The 22,964-nt window shown below is 38.6% G+C and overlaps 1 protein-coding gene and 1 long non-coding RNA gene across 3 annotated transcripts in view; one reads left to right on the forward strand and one right to left on the reverse strand.

The window, feature by feature from the left end:
* Positions 1–22,964, reverse strand: part of LOC128074598 (uncharacterized) — a 482,510-nt gene that overhangs the window by 457,194 nt on the left and 2,352 nt on the right. The gene's annotated exons all lie outside the window — the stretch shown is intronic.
* TMEM135 (transmembrane protein 135) overlaps positions 1–22,964 on the forward strand; it is a 164,991-nt gene that overhangs the window by 65,640 nt on the left and 76,387 nt on the right. For both annotated transcript variants that reach the window (XM_052670054.1, XM_052670064.1), the window contains one exon: positions 3,633–3,698. In XM_052670054.1, coding sequence (XP_052526014.1) covers positions 3,633–3,698 — 66 coding nt within the window. The remainder of the gene's footprint in view (positions 1–3,632; positions 3,699–22,964) is intronic.

Here is a 22,964-nt window from a genome sequence, read left to right on the forward strand (position 1 = left end):
CCTCAACAGATGACATTAGATCTTACAGTACGTAACAGATTTGTCAGATACATTCATTGTCTGCTATTTCACCTCACATACTCTATGACACAATATGCATTCCTTACAGCACAGTTTTAGGATCCAGTTGCTATCAGTTTGGGAACACATTTATTTCACACTGAGATCACTAAAACCATCTGTTGATGATTTTTTTTCTTACAGACCTCTGATTTGTACCTCTGAATAGCAGTATGTAAAGTCACTGCCTCAGCAAGTAATGATTCTTATTTAGAGCTCATTCCCAGCAAACTGAATGAAAATAAACCTTAAGCTTTTACAACTTCATAAAAATTTGATTATAATGAAAAACTTAATGCTAACAGAGATGCAGGCAATTGAAAGTGATCTAAATTCCGAGTCAACTGTCTCTTTGGGAACAATATTGTTGTTTCTTAAATGGACAGTTTTGTCTTTTTCATTAGTCACCCTGGCATGACGATAAATATCTCCAGTCAGTTGTATCTCATAGTTGCAGTCACACGTTCTGAACCATAAGAGCCCTGAGAACTGTTCTGTGGGAACAGAAGGTCAGTTTTGACTTGATGCCTAAAAGTATGCTGAATTTTTCTGGTAGAAATCTACTACTGAAGTAATCCAAGAAACTATTTTGTTTGAGAGCCTGTATTGAAAGAGTAGGACTCTGCTTATTTTCAGAGTTAATCTTAAATATATAAAAGAAAAGCATACAGTATATGGAAATGGAAAACCTATTTATTTAAAGTTTGTATTGAGTGGGTTTGAACTTCAAAATTGAAACAAGTTGTATCAGAATTCCATGCAGTTTGGAATGTTGGCTGTTGTCATACTAAAAGCTTTGGTAGATTTGAAATAAAAAACATAAGAGTATACCAGACAAGATGTGTTCCATAAACTGGATTTGTAGCCAATAAAGATAGAATGTCTTGTAAAGATCCTTTTACTGTCAGCTGGAACACAAGAAGTTAACTGCAGTACAGGAAGTTTAACTGCAACACAGGAAGTTCAAGTAAACATGTGAAAGAACTTCTTTGCTGTGAGGCTGACAGAGCACTGGAGCAGGCTGCCCAGAGAGGTTGTGGAATCTCCTTCTCTGGAGATATTCAAAACCTGCCTGGATGCTTTCCTGTGCAACCTATTGTAGGGAACCTGCTTTAGCAAGGTTTGGACTTGGTGATCTCCAGAGATCCCTTCCGACCCCAGTTATTCTGTGATTTCCCATCACTTTCTCTAAGCTCTTGTCCAAATCTCTTTCCTTTTATATCCCCTTGCTTATTCCTCCACGTTCAGAGGTTGCTGCAGGACCTCCATCCTAAGAGGTGGTCAGTGCATGGGCAGTCCTGGAGGAATCAGGTGGCCCTGGTGATCACTGCCAGGCTAGAACATTCCATGGGTTTTGTTCTTGCCTGTATTTGGAGGTCAGAGAGAAGGGAGCTGGAAATTGAAGGGAGTGAGGGAGTTGGTTCAAAATGGAAATGTTATGGATAAGATGATGGTTTAAGACTGAAAATTTTTTGCTAGTCTTATCAATATGAGTTTGTGTGATGTTACATTTGGGTCTATGGCTAGTGGCTGGCAACTCTGCCTGTGGCAGGGGTTTGTAAGTAGATGATCATAGAATCATAGAATGGCTTGGGTTGGAAGGGATCTCAAGGGCCATCAAACTCCAATCCTACTGCCACGAGCAGACCCATGAACCTCCATATGTAACACTAGACCAGGCTGCCCAGGGCCCCATCCAATCTGGCCTTGAACACCTCCAGGAACAGGGCATCCACAACCTCTCTGGGCAGCCTGTTCCAGTACTTCACCACTCTCTTGGTAAAGAACTTCCCCCTGATATCCAACCTAAATATTCCTTGTTCAACTTAAAACCGTTTCCCCTCGTCCTGCCATTATCTGCTCTTTCAAAGAGTTGATTCCCCTCCTGTTTGTAGGCTCCCTTTAGGTACTGAAAGGCTGCAATGAGGTCATGATCTTTGAGGTCCCTTCTGACTCAAGCCATTCAATGCTTCTATGATCATCATCCCTTTGAAAGTTTCAACTCCTTTAAAATTTCTCTTGGAATCTGCATACCTAAAACCCAAAGATCTCTGTCTTCAGCTTTGTTATTGTCCAGGCATCAACAGCTATGGGTGGCCTCATCCCCTCATGTTCTTGGGGTAGACAACCATCACTGCAGTCCTAATCTGCTCAGTGGGGTTCAGCGCAAGGAACAGTGCCCATAGGGGGAGATCTCTCTCATGCTAGATTTGCTGTTGCTGTGAATTTTTCGTTTCTGAATGGTTTTGACATCTGGTATTAACTGTGCATGTACAAGCGTATTAAGAGAGATCTTTTACTAGGGAATGTGTAAAGAAAGTCACACACACCAGTGGTTTTCAAAAGAAACAAAAGAAGCTCAGCAGTATTGACAGAATACTCAATTCACTTGAAACATCCTTGAAAATGTTGGTGGGAAGAGATGATGAAAGAAACCAATTTGGGGAAGGACAAAAGGTGGCTTGAGGTTTACTTTACCTCTGGAAGGATGAAGGCTTGGGAAGCAGAGCTGCACTCAGGCACTGTCCTATGTTATGGCGGTGTCAAGGAAGAAATGCATTCTGCAATTGGGTTCTGAAGTTCACACATTCATCTACAGACACTGGTGGGAAACAAGGCAAATAAAAACTCTTTTATAGGATTCTTTTCTGCAGGCAGTTATTTAGGAAAATGTAAATATCATCTAGTCCACATCTAGAAATACTGAAGAATTAATGTCAGTAGATGTCTTTGGTACTAAATTTGCTGAGCTACAGCTGTCTTGAAGTACTGCAGCATGAACCCCACAAATTTTGCAGTCATGTAAGCGCTGAGCTGCTTACTTCTTAAATTGCCATTCTGGAAGACAGGCACTACAAACTACTTAAACTTTCTAAACCCCTTTTCAAGCAGCCTGATAATTATATTGTCACATAGAGTTCTGAATGTTTGAGTAATTTGTTAAATTAGGAACAGATATTACAAACATGTATGATTGCAGCTAAAGTTGAGACTTGCTTCCCTACTTACTTTGGAGGCAGGTCTTTGAAACAAATCTATTCTTGCATATACTGATGTGCCAATCCATGTTTTTATGTAACCAGTGAATTTTTTCACTACTTTTTCTAACCCTCTTGTAAATGCAACAACATGGCAATTTGGCATACCTGTGTTTAAACTCAAAGTTAGGAAATCAACAGAAATGCAGGTCATTTAGAGAAACTTTCCCTGCTTGTTTCAGTTGTGTTGTTCGGTTCTACTTTTTACCAGAAAGAAATGTGATACAGAACCTATGGGTTTTGTTTCTGTTACAGCTTGAATTACGAGTCAGTTGTCTGTGGTTGTCAGAAATCGGTGTTCCTTGTCCAGCAGACTGAGAAGAAGATGGCCTCTTTTAAGGCCATGTTAACCAGCCATAATAGTTTCATGATTTTGTAAAATTCAATTGTAAAATGGATGGTGAAAGTAGCTGACACTTTAAAAAATTCAATAAAATATGAAGCGTTCATGATATAAGTTGAAATAAATCTTCATGAGCTGAATGACCTTTCTTAAAAATAACCTGTGTGATTTCTGTGTGTTTGTCGATGCAGGCCACTGAAACGTTGTTCCGAATGGCAGTAGCAAGAGGAGCAATCACACCGTTAAGACATGGAGAAGTAAGGCCATATATATATTTTTTTCTTTTATTTCTTTGTAGTTTTTCTCTTTGCACATATGGCATAAAATAGTAACGTAGTGCTTTATGAATTCGTGGGAGGAATTGCATTGCCTTCAGGTAAGTGAACAGGGCTGGGCGATATACAGCTTGCATTTCTATGTTACACTTTTTCTGAAGAACAGTAGAGAGTTTAAATCCTGCCCAGTGGGAGATTAAATATTCTTCCCAAATCTCTTTTTTTTCTCTCTGCTTCAGTCATCATTTCGCATTATGGTACAAGGGGCTATCAAGCACATTCTTTTGCCCAAGTGATGTTTCACTGGATTTTCTGTATTAGAAATAATTAAACTGTAGAATCCAGAGAAATTCACAAAAAATTGAGCTTTGTTATGGGGTAGCTGTAAAGAGCTCACTTTATGCTTTCTTTGTTTCTCTCAAGAAATGAGTAACCAGGTATTATGTGTGTAGTTATATGTGTGATATAAAATGTGTATATTATATTAATAGTCACTTGAAAGAAGGGGTGAGTTGTTGTTCATGCATACTTCTGTGTTGGCATTATTCCTTTTTTTTTTTCTTCCTTCTCTGTGTTGTATATGATAACATTTTACTGAACATTGCTGATTAAATATGTTCAGTATTAGTGGATGCAATTTATTCTTACATTGAATTTGATCTAAAAAAATTTGCTCCAGTCAGTCGTTGCACTTTGGAAATGAGAACTGGTCTGGACATTGCCACTGCTGGATGCTGCAGTATAAAAGATTTTAATGTAGAAACTTTTTTTTTTTTTTTTTTTCCCATGGCAATCTGATTTCATCAATTTTTTAGGTAAATTTATATATTGTGTAGCAGACACAGCATTCAGTTTGGAATCAGAGCAAAACTTACCTTTGGAAGCCCAGCTGTGCTATACAATATGCCTTGTGCTGATGAAATTGTCTTAATTTCTCTTTTGAAAGAAAGTAATGTATTTTTGCATCGCTGTCTGAAGAAGTACCTGAGGTTTACCCAAGGAGGCTGTGGATGCCCCATCCCTGGAGGCATTCAAGGCCAGGCTGGATGTGGCTCTGGGCAGCCTGGTCTGGTGGTTGGCGACCCTGCACATAGCGGGGGGGTTTGAAATAAGACAATCATTGTGGTCCTTTTCAACCCAGGCCATTCTATGAATCTATGAATTTATGGTTCTGTGATTTCCTGTCCTGACACTGTTCAGTTTTTGCTTTTTTGAATATGGATCCTTTGCACGTTTTTTGTTCTGCTCTTCATTCTTTCATACGGAATGTAGTACAGCTTTCAGGAGTGGTTATTATAGAATATGTGCAATGCTTCTATATTCTCTCTGTTTAGATTTTTCAGTGAAGGATACTTAATTTTCTGTGTTTAAATGAACAAGTTGGCCAGACAATGTGTGAAATCTCCATCCTTGTAGATACCTGATGGATGGTGTGAAGTATGGAAAAACTCAAATGATTCTTATAGAAGTGTTACTAATAATATTAAACACAGTACTGGAACATTTACAGCCACAATGATCTCTGTTGTGAGCAGTACCAACAATTTGTGTATCTTACACATTGTACCTCATAGAAATGATGTGGTAGAAAATGTTTATGTTTCTTCTTCAGATACTTCCTCTGATCTTTTTCAGTTAATTAGCCTCAAGGGTTGGAGACCAACAGGCAGATAAGCAGTGCGAGGTTGTAGCCACGATCAGGAAGGAAGGAAGTGGGTGAAAACACTTCTGTGTGGTGATGGTGAACTGCGAGTGTCCTGTGACATGGTAACCTGGGCATTCCTGGGACTTGATTGCAAATCAGTTCATGATAGAATGGGAAAAATAAAAAGGCCTCATTTCTCTCTTATACTCTTGTCAGGCTCTATGCAGAGCAAGAATTATTGTGACTCACAGAAGATCTCTTCACTACGTTTCACTGTGGAATTGTAATTTTTTAGTTAGAAAATGAGGAGGGATATTAATTGAATGATTTTTTTTTTTCCAGAGGAAATATAATTATCAAGAGTCATATCATATTTTCTTTAGCTCTTCCAAGAAATTGCTAAATATTTGCACAGTGCGTAACTAGAAAGGAAGCCAGAACAAAAGCTGAATGTGAGCTAAAGTTGACTGCATTCTGTTTGAGAAGTGTGAAGTTGGCAGCTGAAATGGAAGCTGAGCAAATTGTTTATTGGCAATTGCAAACTATGCAGGCGACAGTCTGAATGTGCAGAAGTGCTGTTGGGTTTTCCTAACAATATTTAGATTCTAGACCCCTTTAATATTTAGGAGGGAGTGAAAATGTTGAATACTAGAAGGAAATACTTGTGCAGATACTTATTTGTTTTAAATTCTTTTTAAAAATTACAGTATATTCAACAGTTTAATGGAGAAACATTTTTTCTATGCAGACAAAACAGAATGCATGAAAGGTTACTCATTATAATCCAGTTGTCATCAACAGGTGGATTTATAATATTCCTTGTTTAGGGTAAATGTCTTTTCTGATGTTCCCAATCTTTTCCTCTTCCTAGGACTCAAGTCATAAAGCTTACAGAATTTTTGAGTCTTGCTTCAATTCCTTGAAGGAATTGAAAGATGAGGTGATGCTGGATATTTGACTTTTGGATATGGTTTATAAGTTTACTGTTGAGAGTTTAGAAAATTGTCCTGCCAAAAGTACTTACAAATTTGTGTACATAATACTAATAGCCATTGAAATTTAGATCATTAATGTTCCTGAAGAATCTTCTTGACAGTTGTATTGCTTCTGGTTTGACTGAAATGTTGCAGCATCCCTGGGAGGGAATCAAACCCAGAGGGAGAATTCACTTTCGGGAGTCAATATGTTGCCTTGTTAATGAGTTATTTCTGTCAGCTGCTTTGTCCTGGGGATGGAGCGTGGGGCAGAACCTGGTAAGGTTTCATCATGGAATCACAGAATTGCTCAGGTAGGAAAAGACCTTTAAGATCATTGAGTCCAACCGCAGTCTAACCATACTACCCTAACTAACAACCCTCCACTGAATCATATTGCTGAGCACCACATCCAAATGGTTTTTAAACACATCCAAGGATGGTGACTCAGCCACCTCCCTGGGGAGCCTATTCCAGTGCTTAAGAACCCTTTTAATAAAGAAGTTTTTCCTGATATCCAACCTAAACTTACCCTGGTTCAACTTGAGGCCATTTGCCCTCATCCTGTCACCAATGAGAAGAGACCAACTCCACTCTGCTGTAAGCACCTTTCAGATATTGGAAGAGAGCAATAAAGTCTCCTCTCAGCCTCCTTTTCCCCAGACAAAACAGCCCCAGTTCCTTCAATCTCTCCTCATAGGGCACGTTCTTCAAGTCCTGCACAAACCTTGTTGCTCTTCTTTGGACCTGCTCCAGCACCTCCATGTCCTTTCTGTATTAAGGTGCCCAAACTGAGTGCAGTACTCGAGGTGGGGCCTCACTTTATGCTTATTCCAAGATGATGCAAAGAGTGTATGGGCAGATGTGAGCACACCAAAGATGCAGCAGTGCTTACATACGGAAGTCTCAGGCTGCATTTCATTAATGTCACAAACTTTATGATTGGCATAGCTCTCCAGCTGTGCGTTCTCTGGAGCTTCTGCTGCTGTATGCTCACCCCATGAGCATGAAAGAGATCTTAGGACATGCCGAGTATTATTTTTAGTTCTGTACTGTGAGGGTGACAAGGTGTAGGGCAGTCATTTACATGGTGATCTCCTTTCTGTATGAAGGGACCTATTCTTTGACTCTTAAGTTTTGAGTTCTGTTGCAGCGTTGTGCCTGCCTGTGTTTTCGGCCAGCTTCATTTGTAATGCATGACATGCAGGAAGGCTTCATAAACGCCATCATTGTAGATTGTGAGAGGTACTGTGAATCACTCGAGATGAATTTTCATTCAAATAAAATTGCTTTGGGCACTCCGTTTCCTGTGATTTCAGCCCGAGGGCATATCAGACCTAATCACTTTCAGGCACGTTAGAAACCAAATGGCAACGTGATCCCAGACATCTGATCCTTACCCTTTTGCCTTCCTATCACAAAGATGTCATTATTGCCAGGGGTTCAAAAGTTCTGCTCTCACAGACTGCCCTGACATCTCTGATTTCCACTCTTTTGTCTTGAATACTCTGTGACTGTCATGTTAATACGTGAGGAAAGATGTTTTCTCAGATTTACATACATCTTACAGCGCTGGGTACACTCCAACTACAGCCCTGATGACTCTCTGTTTTTTAAACTTTGTGTTTCCAGCCAAGGACACTTTCAAAGAGTGCTGTTGGTCAAAGCAAGTCTCGTTTGTTCTCACTGGAAATTGAAATGCTTCGTAGCAAACTGTGTTTGACATATACAAAAGAAATTTGGTTTGCTACAATGAAACTTAAGTTCTTGTAAGGCAATGTCATAACATTCATGGGCTTTTCCTGCCTTCAAAGTAGCATTGTCAGTCTCTTGGATCTTTTTTGGTGTTTTCTTTCCCTCCTGGTAGAGGGTTGCTAGCACACAGAAAAATGTGTATTTTTTTAATTTAATGTGTTACAAAAACAATGTCAATTTAGTTTAACCAAACCACGTTTTCTGAATATGTGGTGTAAGATCCAAAGTGCCAATGTGTTTCAGTGTTCACTTCTCTTACCCAATACTCTCATTTTTGGAAGTAATTACTTTGCAAAAGCAAAAGAAGCCATTACTTGGGGGCACATCTGAGTCCCTTTTCCTCTAAAGGGTGATTGCTTCTCTCTGTCTTCAAGAGACAGAAGAGTTTCGTTTTTAACTATTTTAAAAAAATATTAAAAAAATAAGAAGTATTATTGAAGAAAGTAGATCTGAACAAACCAACCAAACAAAAGCCATCGGTTGGATTTGGGGACACACGTATCTTTTGCTTTTCTGCCCACTGAAATCTTTTCTGGAAATGATTTTGAGCCTGCTTGTACAACAGCAGCAAATGGATAAAACATATATTTGAGCATAGAAATGGCTTATAGTCCACTTACTTAAGGTTGCTTTTTGGAACGTGTGTCAATACTGTTTTAAAATTTGTATTGCTATCTGGAAAATCCTTTTGACAGGTCCGAATTTTGAACAGCTCAAATATAATTTAATTGTTGAAGTCTGACCTGCATATTTTATCAATAATATCTGGCTTTAAATTAAAAGTAAATAATTCTCCTGATTAAATACAGTGAAAACTGAACCTAGAATGAAAGAGAATGCCACAGATCCCTGAAGAGGATAATTACCAGATTCCCTTCAAGCTGTTCAGTGTCTGAGTGATGTTTCTGCCATGTGCTCAGCTGTATGAAGGCGATTTCAGCCATGTCACTGCATGTTTGGTGCTACACTGTGCAGGATTGTCCTGTCTATGTGGTTTCAGGCTGGAAATCATTTCTAATAACGAGAAGAAGATGAATTTGTCTCAAAGCCTTAGTTGAATGTGAAGAAGTCTTCTTCTCTTTCAATATATAATTTGCCTGAAATTATATTGATGTATATTTTATGTATATACCCTGAAATATATTGGTGTATTCCAGATAGTTTTAAAGTAAAGTGGTGGGATTCATAAGGTAGGGAACTTGCCAAATGAGTACACTGCACATATTGTGTATGCTGCAAATCTAAGGTAGAAATATAAGAAAATAGGATGTCTGTTGCAGAATATGAGGAGAATTGCTTTAAAAGGATAACACTCCAGTTTGGAATCTTAGAGAACTAAATGTTTTACTAAGTGATTAATGCTTTTATCTAAGCAATTAATGCTGTGTGATTTTCTTTTAAATGCAGAGGCAATGTAGCCTCTCTGCTTTTTGTAGGCTGGAACAATGAGGTTTGGCATTTAAAATGTTTGACATATCATGCTATGCGTTGTTTCTGTTATAGATTTTTAATGAAGTCTGATGGTATTTATTTATCTTCTTATAATCATAACTTCCCCTTTGTGAAGTAAAACACGAGTCTCAAATGTATATTGCAGTAAGCTCAGAAATTTTTGCCACATATCTTCCACCAAGAAGTTTTTGACAAGTAGCAAAGAAAGGAGAGAATTGCATCCTTAATTTTTTTTTTTTTCTCTTACAATTTTCTTTTACTTGTCATGTATTCTTCAGGTTTCTTATTGTTTCCAATTAAGTATTTGTTTAACATGACTTTTCATAATTAGGAAATCTGGGGAGCATACGAAGTTGTAATATAATAATATATCTTAATTTCTTTCTCATTAAAAATACAGTTTGTGATTGTCAGCTCAAATACAGACATTTCTATAACACAACAGCATCTGTTTTGAAAATGTTTGAATTTTGGTCTTACATGCCATGGCATTATAATGGAACCATCATCATTCTTTACACTTAGACCCTGCCTCCAAAGATGTGGTCTGGGAACTGCATTGTTCTGCCAGAGCGAAGATAATCAATAGGGAGAGCTGTACTTCCAAACATTAGGAGAAGCACAATAGCTGTTGCAAGAGGATGGTGTTTGAGTCATGCTTCTTTCTCAGGCTGCTGGTGATGGTGGTGATGTTGGCATTTGAAAAGCTGAAGAAATAGGAAATCGTAAAAAGCTGTTTAAATTCATAAAGCTAAGGGTGTGTTTTCATTCTTCTATGCATTTAAGAATGCTGAATACATGCAGAAGAGATAAGTAAAGCATAGAATCAATTGATCTTTAGTTTACATGTCAGCAGTTTCACTCGAGTTATTGGAGTAATAGTCTTGCCAATGGTGAACTGTCTGTCATTTTCTTTAACCCATTACAATAAAAATTAATGCATGTCATCTAATTAATTTATTATGCTATGAATAGATTTATTTGAAGATAGGATGCTTCAATTTTTGTGTAAACGTTGTTTGCATTGAATAATTCCAAACTGATGAAAATTAATATTTCTTTAGGAAATAATGCAAATATAAAAATCATGTTGAAGCGATAATTGGTGTTTCATGCCTGCTCTTTGGAATTATCACTGCCTTCAGTTTATTAGACTTATGTTCTCCCATTTCAATGACAGATGAAGGAGTGGCTCATGGCTGTTCTTCCAATTTCAATTGATTGGAAAAATCATGTTGACAGGAAGCAAAAACCTGGGCAGACTGGAGTGACTGAGAATGTACATCAGAGACTTTTTCCTCTGATCGCTGTGTTTCTCCATGTCCAGTTGCATCTTTAATGTACACATTTGTTCTGCTGTTCCAGTTCATAATATTTGATGCTCCTTATTCATATGTTGATGAGTAAACATGAACAAAAAAAGTAGCTGGCTTTAATAACTGGGCCTTTGCTGCAAAGAAGACTTATGGGATGGTTTTGGGAAGAGTGCTGCTGGCAGATTGAAGGAGGGATTCTGTCTCTCTACTCAGCACTGCTGTAATCTGTCCAGTGAAGGGCCACCTTTTTGGTGAGGGGAGCATCTCTTCTGTGAGGGGAGGCTCAGCCTGCAGTTATAAGCCATAGAGTCACAGAATTGGTGGAGTTGGAAGGGACCCTTGAAGGCCATCTAGTCCAACTCTCCTGCAGTTAACAGGGTCACCTACAGTTAGGTCATGTTGCTTGGAGCCCGGTCCAGCCTGACCTTATGGATGTCTTCATGGATGGGGTATCCACATCTATGGGCAACCTGTTCCAGTGCTTTACCACCTTATCATAAACAACTTCTTTCTTAAGTCCAATCTAAATCTCCCTTCTTTTAGTTTGAAATAACTTCTGCATTAAATCTTGCTGTACATTTTTCTTATTTGTAAAACTGGAATTATGGCATTTAAATATATGGACAGTAAATAGAATACAAAATCTAGAATTTAAATATTTCTTATATAATTTCCTTCTAAATTCTTATAAAAATCAAAGTTCAGTATTTAGGACAAAAGATTTCCAGTATTTACACTAAAGGTTTTAGGATGACATCCGCAGAAGTGAAGGTGTATGAGAGTGCTGTTCGTTTTCACAAATTCTCAAGAAGGTTTTCTGCCACAACTGGGAATGGTGAGACCCAAACCGAGGCGTGATCATAGAGTCATAACATCATTAAGGTTGGAACCACTAATATCATCTAGTCTAACCATCAACCCATCTCTGCCATGCCCACTGAACCACGTCCCTCAGTGCCTCATCTCCACGGTTCTTGAACACTTCCAGATGTTGACTCCACTGCTTCTTTCAGCTGCCTGTGCCAATGCCTCTCCACTCTTTCTGAGAATAAACTTTTCTTAATACCCAACCTGATACTGGATAGTGTTTCTAGTGAATTGATTACAGGAGGGCAGAGACTGATGTATTTCTGTCTCATGGCAGGTTCAGATCCTCATTTGGTGAGCATTACTGGCTTCATTGGACCTCTGATGCCATGTTCCACTGGTCTGAAATCAGTTCATGCTTAGAATCTTTTTCTTCTTTCTTTTAAATGAAGAACTTTTGTAAGCTGATTCTTGGAGACCAGCCCTGTGCCTGTGTCATGCTCAGGAGAACAGTCTGGCCTCAGACAGCTGAATACCTCTACAAATGCAAAGCGACTCTTTGCTATGGGAAAGGTCAAATGCCATTGCTCAAGAGTGAGGGCACTTCATGAAACACTAATAGCGGCTGCTAATTAAACTTTGTTGTAAAAATTCGCCAGTGACTAAGTTGTAATGTTTTTAGTGTATTAGATTGTTTTCTTCTATGAACAACAACAAAAAAATACTGTTTTTCTTGACTAGCAGCTTAGTGTGGGGTAGCATGGCTAGCAGCAGGTCTGGCCTGGCAGCAGCAGGAAGGTTAGCATGCTTGGACTGCTGGAACAATCCTCCCGCTCTGAACCATGAAACCAATCTGTTCCCGTCAGTTACAATTTTATGGAAACTAATTCTTTCATGATGGAATCAGGTGAAAAATATGTGGTTCTGTTTAACAAACAGTGTGCGCGGTTCCTTAAGGTCATGGGGAGCATTCCCAGTGACATGTGCATGCATTCAGGAGTGTGTGTGTATGATTATACACGTGTCTATTGAACGTGCATCTTCATATATTGAAAATGGCAGGCTTTTCTTTTTTTAATTTATACCCTTTTTTTTAACTACGTGCAACACACTTGATTAAATTATATTAAATATTAAGTAGTTGTTTATAATAGTAGAATTAATATTCAGTTCAGTTGTTTCTAGGCTTCAGAAACTCATCTTTTTAAACTCGATGAATATTCAATACAAACATTTAGCGTAACGATATAACACAAACTCCAGCAATGAGCATTTTTAAGCAGTGCTGTTTTCTGTAGAAAATATGTATTATACTAGTGACTACCTGAGTAAAATAATGACCTTTCATTTTTAAGCACCCTGCAGAGCTGCGGAAAATGAACTGCTATCTGCAGTCTACCTAACAGACTGCTCACCACATCACCGCATGCAATTAAACATAAGTGATTTTTCTGCTCAAGACAGGCTCAGGAGTGATTTAGCAATGAAACTTAATTACTTCTAGCCCTTAGAGAAAATGGCTCAACAAAGTTGAGGTTGTTGGCAGGGCAATGTAGGAAAGCAATTGCTCAAACTCCAATCACTGTTTCTGAGTTTCTGGTAGCGGTACTTAGCTGTGCTAGCCTCCAATTAAGCAAATATTACCACAGAATTGTGCATTTTGTGTTTTTGTTTCTTTGCTACAGGCTAAAGGCAAAGACAAAGGTAGTGAAAATGCAGATTCTTAAAAACAAGTGTTGTGAGTAAATGAAAGCTCTTCTGTGCTAATAAAAATAGTTCTCAGATGCCTGTACTTGTAAGGTCACCATGCTAGACACAGGAATCTCAGGCCAAAAGCTAAAGCTAAGTGCATTTGTTCTTCTCCAAGGTTTAATATCTCATAGTTAAACAGTTTCTTGAATTTGCACTAAGGTGACCAGAAAAACGATGAAGGAACTGAATATGAAATAAATCATATTAACAAATGACTTTATACTTAAAATCTGAGTTATTAGGAATGTGTTATTTAAAGGAAACAGGAACTTCAATTCTATGACTCCAAGGAATACATCTGGAATAACAATTTGGAGGGCCATATGGCATCAATTGGCTTATATTTTCCTATATGGAGGTTCTGATTGCAGCGAAGAGAAGGACTGTTGGTTAATTATGTAGAATTTAAAATACAAACACTGTGTCGCTGTTTATTTACATGCCCTGTTGAAGTCCAGTGAGTTCTTAAAAAAATGTGGGAGCAAAGCAGAGAAATTTGACTTTTCTGTTTGCAATCCATGACAGTAATTTGATTTACTTCTGTGTTTTATTCTCCCCTACAAGATTTTTACTCCTTCACTCTTATCTCTTCATGTAGATAAACTTCATGTACAACTTTATGAGAATTTTTTCATTTACAAATAGCAGTCATATTACAGTTGTAATTCGTTCAGTATAGTCACCTCCTCAGTAGTGCTCAAAGTCTGACTCCTGCTAACAGCACTGGGCATTTTTTTTATCAATTGAAGTATTAATGGTAACATATTTAAGGACATGCCTAAATATTTGCAAGAGCGTGCAGCATGAGACACTAAATCTCAAAGGCACATTAGCACATGCTTTACTCAGTAGGGAGTGAATTTAAGTGTGTGTATATGTCCCCTTGGTTTCAACAGTATTTAATGAAATGAGTGACTTAACTTTTTACTGGGCAGGAAATAGTAATTGAGGTCTGCACTTCTTTGAGTTTTTTTATTTTAAAAACTTGGAATAAGAACAACTTTAGGCTTATATTTGCCATCTCTAGAAATGAAGTTGATATATCTGGGTATTTCTCATAATGAAGGAGCATTTTTGGGGGGGAAGTAAACAGCTATTAAAAAAATAGCACTGAAGTTTCTCCTTAAATTCATAAATACAGCTTCCAGTGGTCAATTTTATAGATTGGCTTGTAGTACCATTAGTTGGTTCCTTTCTAAACCTGTTTTCCATTGCATATTGCTCTCACTTGGAAATGTTGAGGCTGAAGTTCACTAAACCAAATGAAGCCGGTGCCCCTTGATAAGTCTTCTTTGCTTTGCAGTCTGGATTCACCTCCTCTCATCAATGAGGCTGCAATCTTTTGCAAAAACCATTGTGTCACAAAGTAATTCAAGACATGTGGACTTAGGGAATTGAATTACAGTTACACCAGCTACATGTGTCAGGAACCACATGAACTTAATAAGGGATAATTCCCGTTCCAGTTAACTACCTAAATAAACTTGAGAAAAAATATCGTATTAACATCTCCATATGTGACTTGGCTAGTAATTTAGTCATCATAGGAGTGAGAGTGAAAAGTAGACTTCTGGTCTTTTCATCAGTGTCATGGTCAGCAGTGAAGGCAACATGTCACTGATTGCATTAGATTATGCAATAGCTTTATTTAATTCCTATCATGAGCGCATTAATTGGTCTTGATGACTCAAGTGGTCTCATGCACTTTGGGTTGCGTTGGACATAGGTCCCAATGGCTAAATATGTTACCATTAATGCTTCAATTGATAAAAAAATGCCCAATGCCTGTTTTCTTCAGCCATCCAGTGATAGCAAGGTAATGCTTGGGCTGCCCTGTAAATATGACCCTCCAAATTTTGTGACTGGTGACATTGTTGGGGTGTTAGAGAAATCACTGCACTCTGCCTACTTCTTGAATTTCACTGAAGTTTGGAAGCTAAGCTTTAGTCTGTAGAAGACTACTCCGTACTCTCTGCAGTTTTATTGGGAAACTGCTAATAGCACTGATCTCTCCTTGCATGCATCACCAGAATGTATTTCGTACATGTAGAGATGAATTGTTTTGTTTAAAAACTTCCCCTCTATTTTTATAATTTTGTAAGACTGGTGCATTGGCTGCTATGTATTTGTTGGATTTCATTTCTCTGTAAGAAGAGCTCAGCAGTCATTTTTAAGTTACTCCTCTGAATTCTCTTTCCTTCATCGGAGCTGTGTCGTTGTGCAGAGTGCAGAACGGAACTGTCCAGAGGCAGATGTGGAAATCCTTCTTTCTCAATAACCGTATTTTGTACACAATGTACTCCTCTCCTGTGGATTTCATTACAACTGATTGGACTTTGTGTAAATTTGCGAGAAAAACGTAGATAAATTGTTCCTTGTGTCATCTGCATGCCCTTGAACTCAGTTTTATTTCAGAAGGGTTGAGTGCAAGAGAAAAACTCATGGGTACAATTTTCCAGAAGGTTTGGAACATCATGAGAAAAATGTTCTGAATTCCAGAAGTTTGGAAGCATGCACATGTTTACTAACATATTTCTGAGGAAAAAACTCTTTTTCTGTTGCTATAACTCAGAATATTTCGACTGCAAGTTTTTTGTACAATCAAATCTGAGCTTGGAATCATTTGTTTAGAATTAAAGAAAGTGTCCTTCATTGTTTGTCTGAGTGATAATGATGATGATGTGTAAAAGAAAGGTTGATTGATATTTGTTTCCACGTTGTTGATATCCATTCAAATTCTTGAAACTCATTCTCTTCTTCTTTATCTCAAATAGAGAAGAGCCACTTGAAGCAGCAGCCGATAAATAGTGTGCCCTGGTACAAATGCTGGTTATCAAGTAATAGTTTGAATGTGAGATATTAAATACGTATTTTGCAAATATGACTTTCCAACAGTTATCTTTATTCATAAGACTTCCATAAATGAGCATTTTTTCATTTTGGTACACTAATAATTCAACAATATAAGTTATTTCAGTTTGGGTATGTGCATATGGTAAAAGAGAATTTCACAAAATATTTTGAGTATATTATGACAGTGATGTGGGAAATATTGTTATAAGTAATGGAACTGTTAACACAAAAGACAAAGTATACCACTGTGGTAAATTGTTTTCACTAGCTTGGTGGGACTATTAATTTCATTAAGTTTTCAGACTAACTGCAGGATACTGTAGTGTCCCACTCATTAGTACTTTCCTTACAGTATATTAACTGTTTATATGCCACTGATCCACTAATGTAGCAACAGAGGTCATTTACCCTAAGATACAATAAAGAGAAAATTATTTTTATTGCCTCTGATAACTAATAAATGTTTAGGTTTTGCCCACATATATAAAATAGCAGTGTGAGATTTCACTGCAGCTGACCCTGAGTTGCTGTTTCACAGCAGACACAGTGACAGCAGTGACAGATGACTGGCTGAGAGACGGGTCCTCCCTCAGTCGCTCACCAAGGCATTTTTGTGCAAACAAAATGATGATTTGAGATTATGTTACAGATGCTGGGGAAACACTCCCGGAATGAGAAGCTACAGCTGTTGGATGCTTAAATGCTGTGCTTTTTTGGCAGAAGTGGAAAGAACACTTTGTGCATTTGAAAGCTATGGGGAATTTTAGAAAAGCTGGGCAAAATGGTTCGGAATCGATCCAGTGCCACTTGGTCCTTCTCATGGTACTGGCTGTGTCTGTATGCTTCCTACTGTCTGTCTGTCCAGTAGATGCTGACATCTCGCCTTTGCTGTCCTTGCCAAACTGATCAGAGCTTCATCCCAACATAACCCCTGCTTTTGCATATTTTTAACAAGTCTTAATGCCTTCTTGCCCAGTGTCCTTATTCTGCTCACACCATACCATCGTCACTTCAGAGATGCCATGTTACTGCCCTTCTTTTCATGGTGACCCATAGAATAGGATATTTCTAAGTTTTCTAAGTTTAGTCCTGCTGTGTTTTTTATGTCTCAAGTGTCTATGCAAAAACCTGTGCTTGTACCCCTCTATGTGATGAACTGCTGTCTGTCTGTTAGGTGGTTGCATAGACTTGCAACCTTGAAGTCCTCTCCTTCCCTTGCTATACTGGCTCAAGGACCAGTGTGTTCTTGTGTCTCGTCACTATCTTCTTTTATTTTCTCCAGTATTGCAAGAGGGTTTTCGCAAGGTCCTCCATGACAAAGTTACCACATAATTTCAGTGCTGGCTGTTGTTAGAATCACAGAATTATTAAAGGTAAAAAAGACTACTAAGATCAGCTACTCCAACCATCAATCCGTGCACACCATGCCTACTGACCACATCCCTCAGTGCCACATCTCCACAGTTCATGAACACCTCCAGGGTTGGTGACTCCACCACCTCCCTGGGCAGCCTGTACCAATGCCTCACCACACTTTCTGAGAAGATTTTTTTCCTAATATTCAACCTGAATGTCCCCTGGCACAATTTAAGGCTAGGTTAGAATGTCTCCCATGCTCTAGTGCTCAGCGTTTTCCTAAGCAAGGTTTTTAGGAGGCCTAAAATTAGACAAAGCTGCTCTTATTCCTGGAATACCCAATTCCATCATTTTCTAAGTATAGACGAGAGCTCAAATTTTTCTATATTAAATCACTCCAGGAATATTAATACATTTTATTTGAGATAACTTAAAAAATTTAATATGATTTTTTTCTTTTCCTGGCATTCTTTTCTGGCATTATACTAAACGTTTGAAAACTATGTGTATGAAACATCTGGAGATACACTAATGAAGCAGAGTTGCAGGAATTTCTCTTTGACCTATTCCTCCACTGCAGGCTTACAGATTATAGTATCAAAATACTGCAGTAAATCACCTCCTAATTAAATTCTTTGTTGATATCTCAGAGGGTTGAAATTCCTTTGGGTTTTCCCACCACCACCTTTGAAGATAAGACTGATTTGCAATGTCTTCCACTACTCTGAAGCAGTTTCTGCTCAGGTGAGCTAAGAAGCTGATAAAAATGGTGCCATCTTCAAGACACAGGAAAGATCTAAGGATTTTATTTTATATATCTATTCATCTCTTTCTTTTTTGGGTTTTAGGGTTTTTGGTGGCGGTGGTGGGGTGGTGGATTCTTTTTTTATTAACAGAATAGGGAAGGTTACAGCCTCTCTCTAATATCTGAGAGTTTGTATCCTGCTGCTTAAGGCTGTCGCTTTAGTGATTGCCAGCTTTCCAATGCAAACTTTTTTTAACTGAAAGAAAAAAGTCTGTGCTAGATTCAATGTTTATTACAGGTAAGGACTGAGAAATCTCTTAGTTTTTGTCTCTAAACTGTCCCAATTGTAAAAAGGATTTCAAAACAAACTAGTGGGTAACAAATTCTGAAGGATTTTGGAGGAAGCATTTTATTATTTTAGTTTAATTTAATTTAATTTTTATTTTTTATTATTTTAATAAAAATGTTCCTTCATCCTGGCAATTTTGTATCTGTGGTTTATTTATGTGATAAGGCAGAGGGCACTCGAGATAGGTTCATAGAGGAATTAAATCTGTAAGCATCAAGCCCTCATTCTGCTTTATTACGCTATATCTGTGTGGTGAGTTTGATCTGTGGTTTAAGAAACAAACTGGTGACGATGGTCTGTGTTTTTCCTAGCAGACAGGGTTTTCAAATATGCTTCTCCATTGGTTATGGGCTACAGAGTTGATCAACGTTGGAAGAAGCATTTCATGGCCCCAGTAGTGCAGAAAGTGTTCAAATAGCACGAAGCACTGCTGGAACCATGTAATAGAGTCAAAGAATGGCCTGGGTTGAAAAGGACATCAAAAATCATCTATTTTCAACTCCCCTGCCACGGGCACAGTCACCAACCATCAGACCAGGCTGCCCAGAGCCTCATCTAGCTCTGGAAGCAATCTGAGAATTGCTTTGATGTGCTGATATTTGTGCATGGACAGTAAGTTAAGGACCCTGTACAAGGCTCACTGAAGTTTCTGATCTATGCAATGTCAGCTAAGCCTCTTTAACACAAAGGAAGCAGCAGAAAGTCCCTAACACCGTTTTTTCACAAAAGCAAGGCAGCTTGTAATTAGGGTTGAAAAGGCCCTTTAGTGGTATACTAATTTATTCTTCTTCCTTGTCCTGACAGGTTTAATTACTCGTAAGTATCAGTGAGCAGACTGATGATTAGCCTAGAGTCAACCAGCTCCACTGATAATGGAACTGGTAAAACTGTTCCTGCCATTTTTTTTTGTCAGTCCTACTAGTGAATTATTCTTCCTCAGGTAACCTGTGTTTTACTTCATTGTAAATAAGCCATTCAGACGTTTTCTTTGGATATAACAGGTCCTTTCTTTGACTCCTCTGTGATCATACTGGCTGCAATTTAGAGTGTTTAGAGCAGCTTTAGTAAGTGCAATGTTTTTCCTTGAAGTTGTACTCTGACTTTCTTTCCAATGTGGGTTTTTTTTTTTGTTTTTGTTTTTTTTTTTAATTAATTAAACTGAAATTGCCTCCCTTTTGTATTTTTCTTCCCTAGATTTCTTGCATTTATTCTTAAAGTAACTCACCATGCTGAACTTTTGCGTATAGTCTCCACCAGCATTTCCTTATTTCTTTTACCTTCAGGAAGCACAGCTCTCACATCACTCTCAGGCTAGGGAGCAGCTGATTTGTACAAAGACCAAACCCCACAAAAGCCACCCTCCCTTACAGTCCCCAGCAGGACCAAGCTCCTTTTCTCTCCCCCTGCCAACCTTCTGCCACTGCCTCCCCCGTGCTGTCCACTTTACAAAAGCTGTGCTGCTTTCAGCCAACTTCCATGCAATTCATCCCACCTGATGAATAGTTGCTTTCTGTGCACCTGTCTGCTTGTTTTTTTTTAAGAGATGTGGAAATAAGATGATCATTAATTTTACTTTCTTCCAGAGCTGAATATCATAATTCCACAGTTGCTTTTGTTGTGTGGCAAGCAATGGGGAATGAACATGGGGAAGAAGGTTATATAATGGCAGAAAAAAAAAAAAACAATTATGGTGTTAATCACTATAGTTGATAATTTGTGCTGAGTCTTTATGAACTTGTTTCATGTGGGACAGACCTTGTCCAAACAGCTTAATTACAGGGAATGAACAAGGGATGAGTGAGTGCAGCAGACATGACTCGCTGTGCAGAGGTGTGTTCTAAACTCACTGTGTTTTCCCTGCTGGCTGCCTCTGCTTCAGAGCTTTGTCATTACTACAGTAAAAGGGGAAAATTACAGTGGTTGGGCTGAAGGTATCACAGCATGCTCAAAGGAGTGGAGTTTTGATGTTAGAAAATACACCGATGTATGAATGGTGATACGATGCACCAAAAGTAATGCTTCTTGTTTTATAATGTTGGCCCACATCAGGAGCAGATGGTGGTGGTATGGCATTTTGAACACCTCCAGGGACAGTGACTCAACCACCACTCTGGGCAGTCTGTGCCAATGCCTCACCGCTCTTTCTGAGAAGAAATTGTTCCTAATATCCAACCTGAATCTCCTTGGGCGCAACTCAAGGCCACTCTTGTCCTATCACTGTTATCTGGGAGAACAGGCTGACTTCCCCTCATCACAGCCTTCTTTCAGTGATCTGTAGAGAGTGGTAAGATATCCCCTGAGCCTCCTCTTCTCCAGACTAAACAATCCCGGTTCCTTCAGTTGCTTCCCATAACACTTGTGCTTCAGACCCCTCACAGCTCCGCTGCCGTTCACAGGACATTCAATGTCTTGTAGTGAGGGGAACACAGTACTCAAGGTGCAATATACAAATAAAAATCTTAAAGTATTATTTGCAAGATATTTATTAAGGTGAGACTTCGTGAGCATAATGGCTCATTCTTATTCACCCAAACCATTATATTTATTTCCAAATTTTCAGCCAAATATCTGTAAAATGACTAATCTGTTAAAATGTTGCCCAGAGTAATACTCTGGGTAGAGCAGCATTGTATTTCTGCAGGGTTTTCTCTGTAATTTGATAGCTGAAAATATCTGTCTGTGCTTTACTCTGGTGTATACTTGCTTGACTTTGTGTAATCTGAGCTTTGTCTGAGTTTTGGTGAGAGTGGGCCATGTGCTGCCTGCTGCCGGGCTCTGTTCTGCTTTTGTCCCAGTTGTTTTCAGTTTGGTAATGATTCCCTGTGGTCCGTGAACATTCAGGTCCATGTGAGGTCAACCATACCTCGCAAATAGCGACAGTGGTGCAAATAATGACAAATAGGAGGGGGTCACACGGTGTTTCCTGTTTCCTGCATTTAATCCAGAGGCCGCTGATTTGTGAGCAGTTGCATTGCTGTACAGAGTTGGGTGCATCTTTAGGCATTTCTGAATATTCTCCTGCTCCTGACCTCCTTTTGTTTCCCATTTTTCAAACACTTCCTGGAGCAGGAGCCTAACTGGGGATATTCTCCCTCAGATGTTGCCCTTTTTGTGTTTTACATGTGTTTTAGTTTGGTTTTCTTAATGGGTGTAGGTTAACAAAGCTGTTTCTGTTTAGCCACTACCTGAACTGGGATGGCTTGAAAAGGAAATTGGTTCTACTGAGGGATAATTTTGGTCATTAACGGCTGCCTAGAACCCATGTTGGAAAGGGGTTTCAAAAAGAAGAATTGACCCTGTAGGAAAATAGAATTTAGAAATTAGGAAACTGTGAGATTATCTGTAACATAGAATCATAGGATCATAGAATGTCATAGATTGGTATGGACCTCAAAGCCCATCCAGTTCCAGCCTCCCACCATGGGTTGGCTGCCACCCACCAGCTCAGGCTGCCCAGGGCCATCCTGGCCTTGAGCACCTCCAGAGATGGGGCATCCATACATCCTACCTTATTTGCACCAAGTGATGCTATGAAGCATAAGGTTGCAATAACATTACTTGTGATTATATTTGCATCAGTGATGGAAGGCTATCAGGATATACTGAAAAAGAAAATGGAAACAACACAAATCACAATACTCTCTCCTCTGGCTTTTTATAAAGTCAGTTCCAAACTGTAAGATCATAGGATTCTGCTCACATTGTGCTGTCTGTTATTGGCTGATGGAAAATAAAGAGCTTTTGGATTTCCTGTGATAGCCCTTTGCAAACTGTGGTGTCTGACAGCAGTGGGCTCATTGCGGTAGCTGGAATGGAAACAAAATAAAAATGAAAAATAGAAATTGTTACTTTCTTGGATTTCAGAGAAATGACTAAAATCCCCCAAACCTCTGGAAAGTATGGTAAAACATATTACTCAAAGATTTCAGGAGTTTTTCCAAAGCTAATCCTTTAAACATAGAATAACAAAATTCGGTATTTTTTATTAATGTATATTAGCAAATAAACAAGGTTTTGTGTGTTTTGTTGCTCATTTATTTATTCTTGTGTGCCTTATTGTGAAGAAAGACAGCTACACCTTCTGGATGTGACTGATGCCCTGATTTCATGAACGCTGGCATTTTACAGAGTGGGATGTGCTCTTCAGCTCTTTCACAGGAAAGCTTTTTGAGACTGTGGAGGAAGCAGACCAGAAATAGAATTATGCAAAAGCTGCTGACTTTTTAAAAAGAACTCCTGGTGAT

Source organism: Tympanuchus pallidicinctus, unplaced genomic scaffold (assembly GCF_026119805.1).
Source record: "Tympanuchus pallidicinctus isolate F22 unplaced genomic scaffold, pur_lepc_1.0 scaffold11, whole genome shotgun sequence".
NCBI lineage: Eukaryota > Metazoa > Chordata > Aves > Galliformes > Phasianidae > Tympanuchus > Tympanuchus pallidicinctus.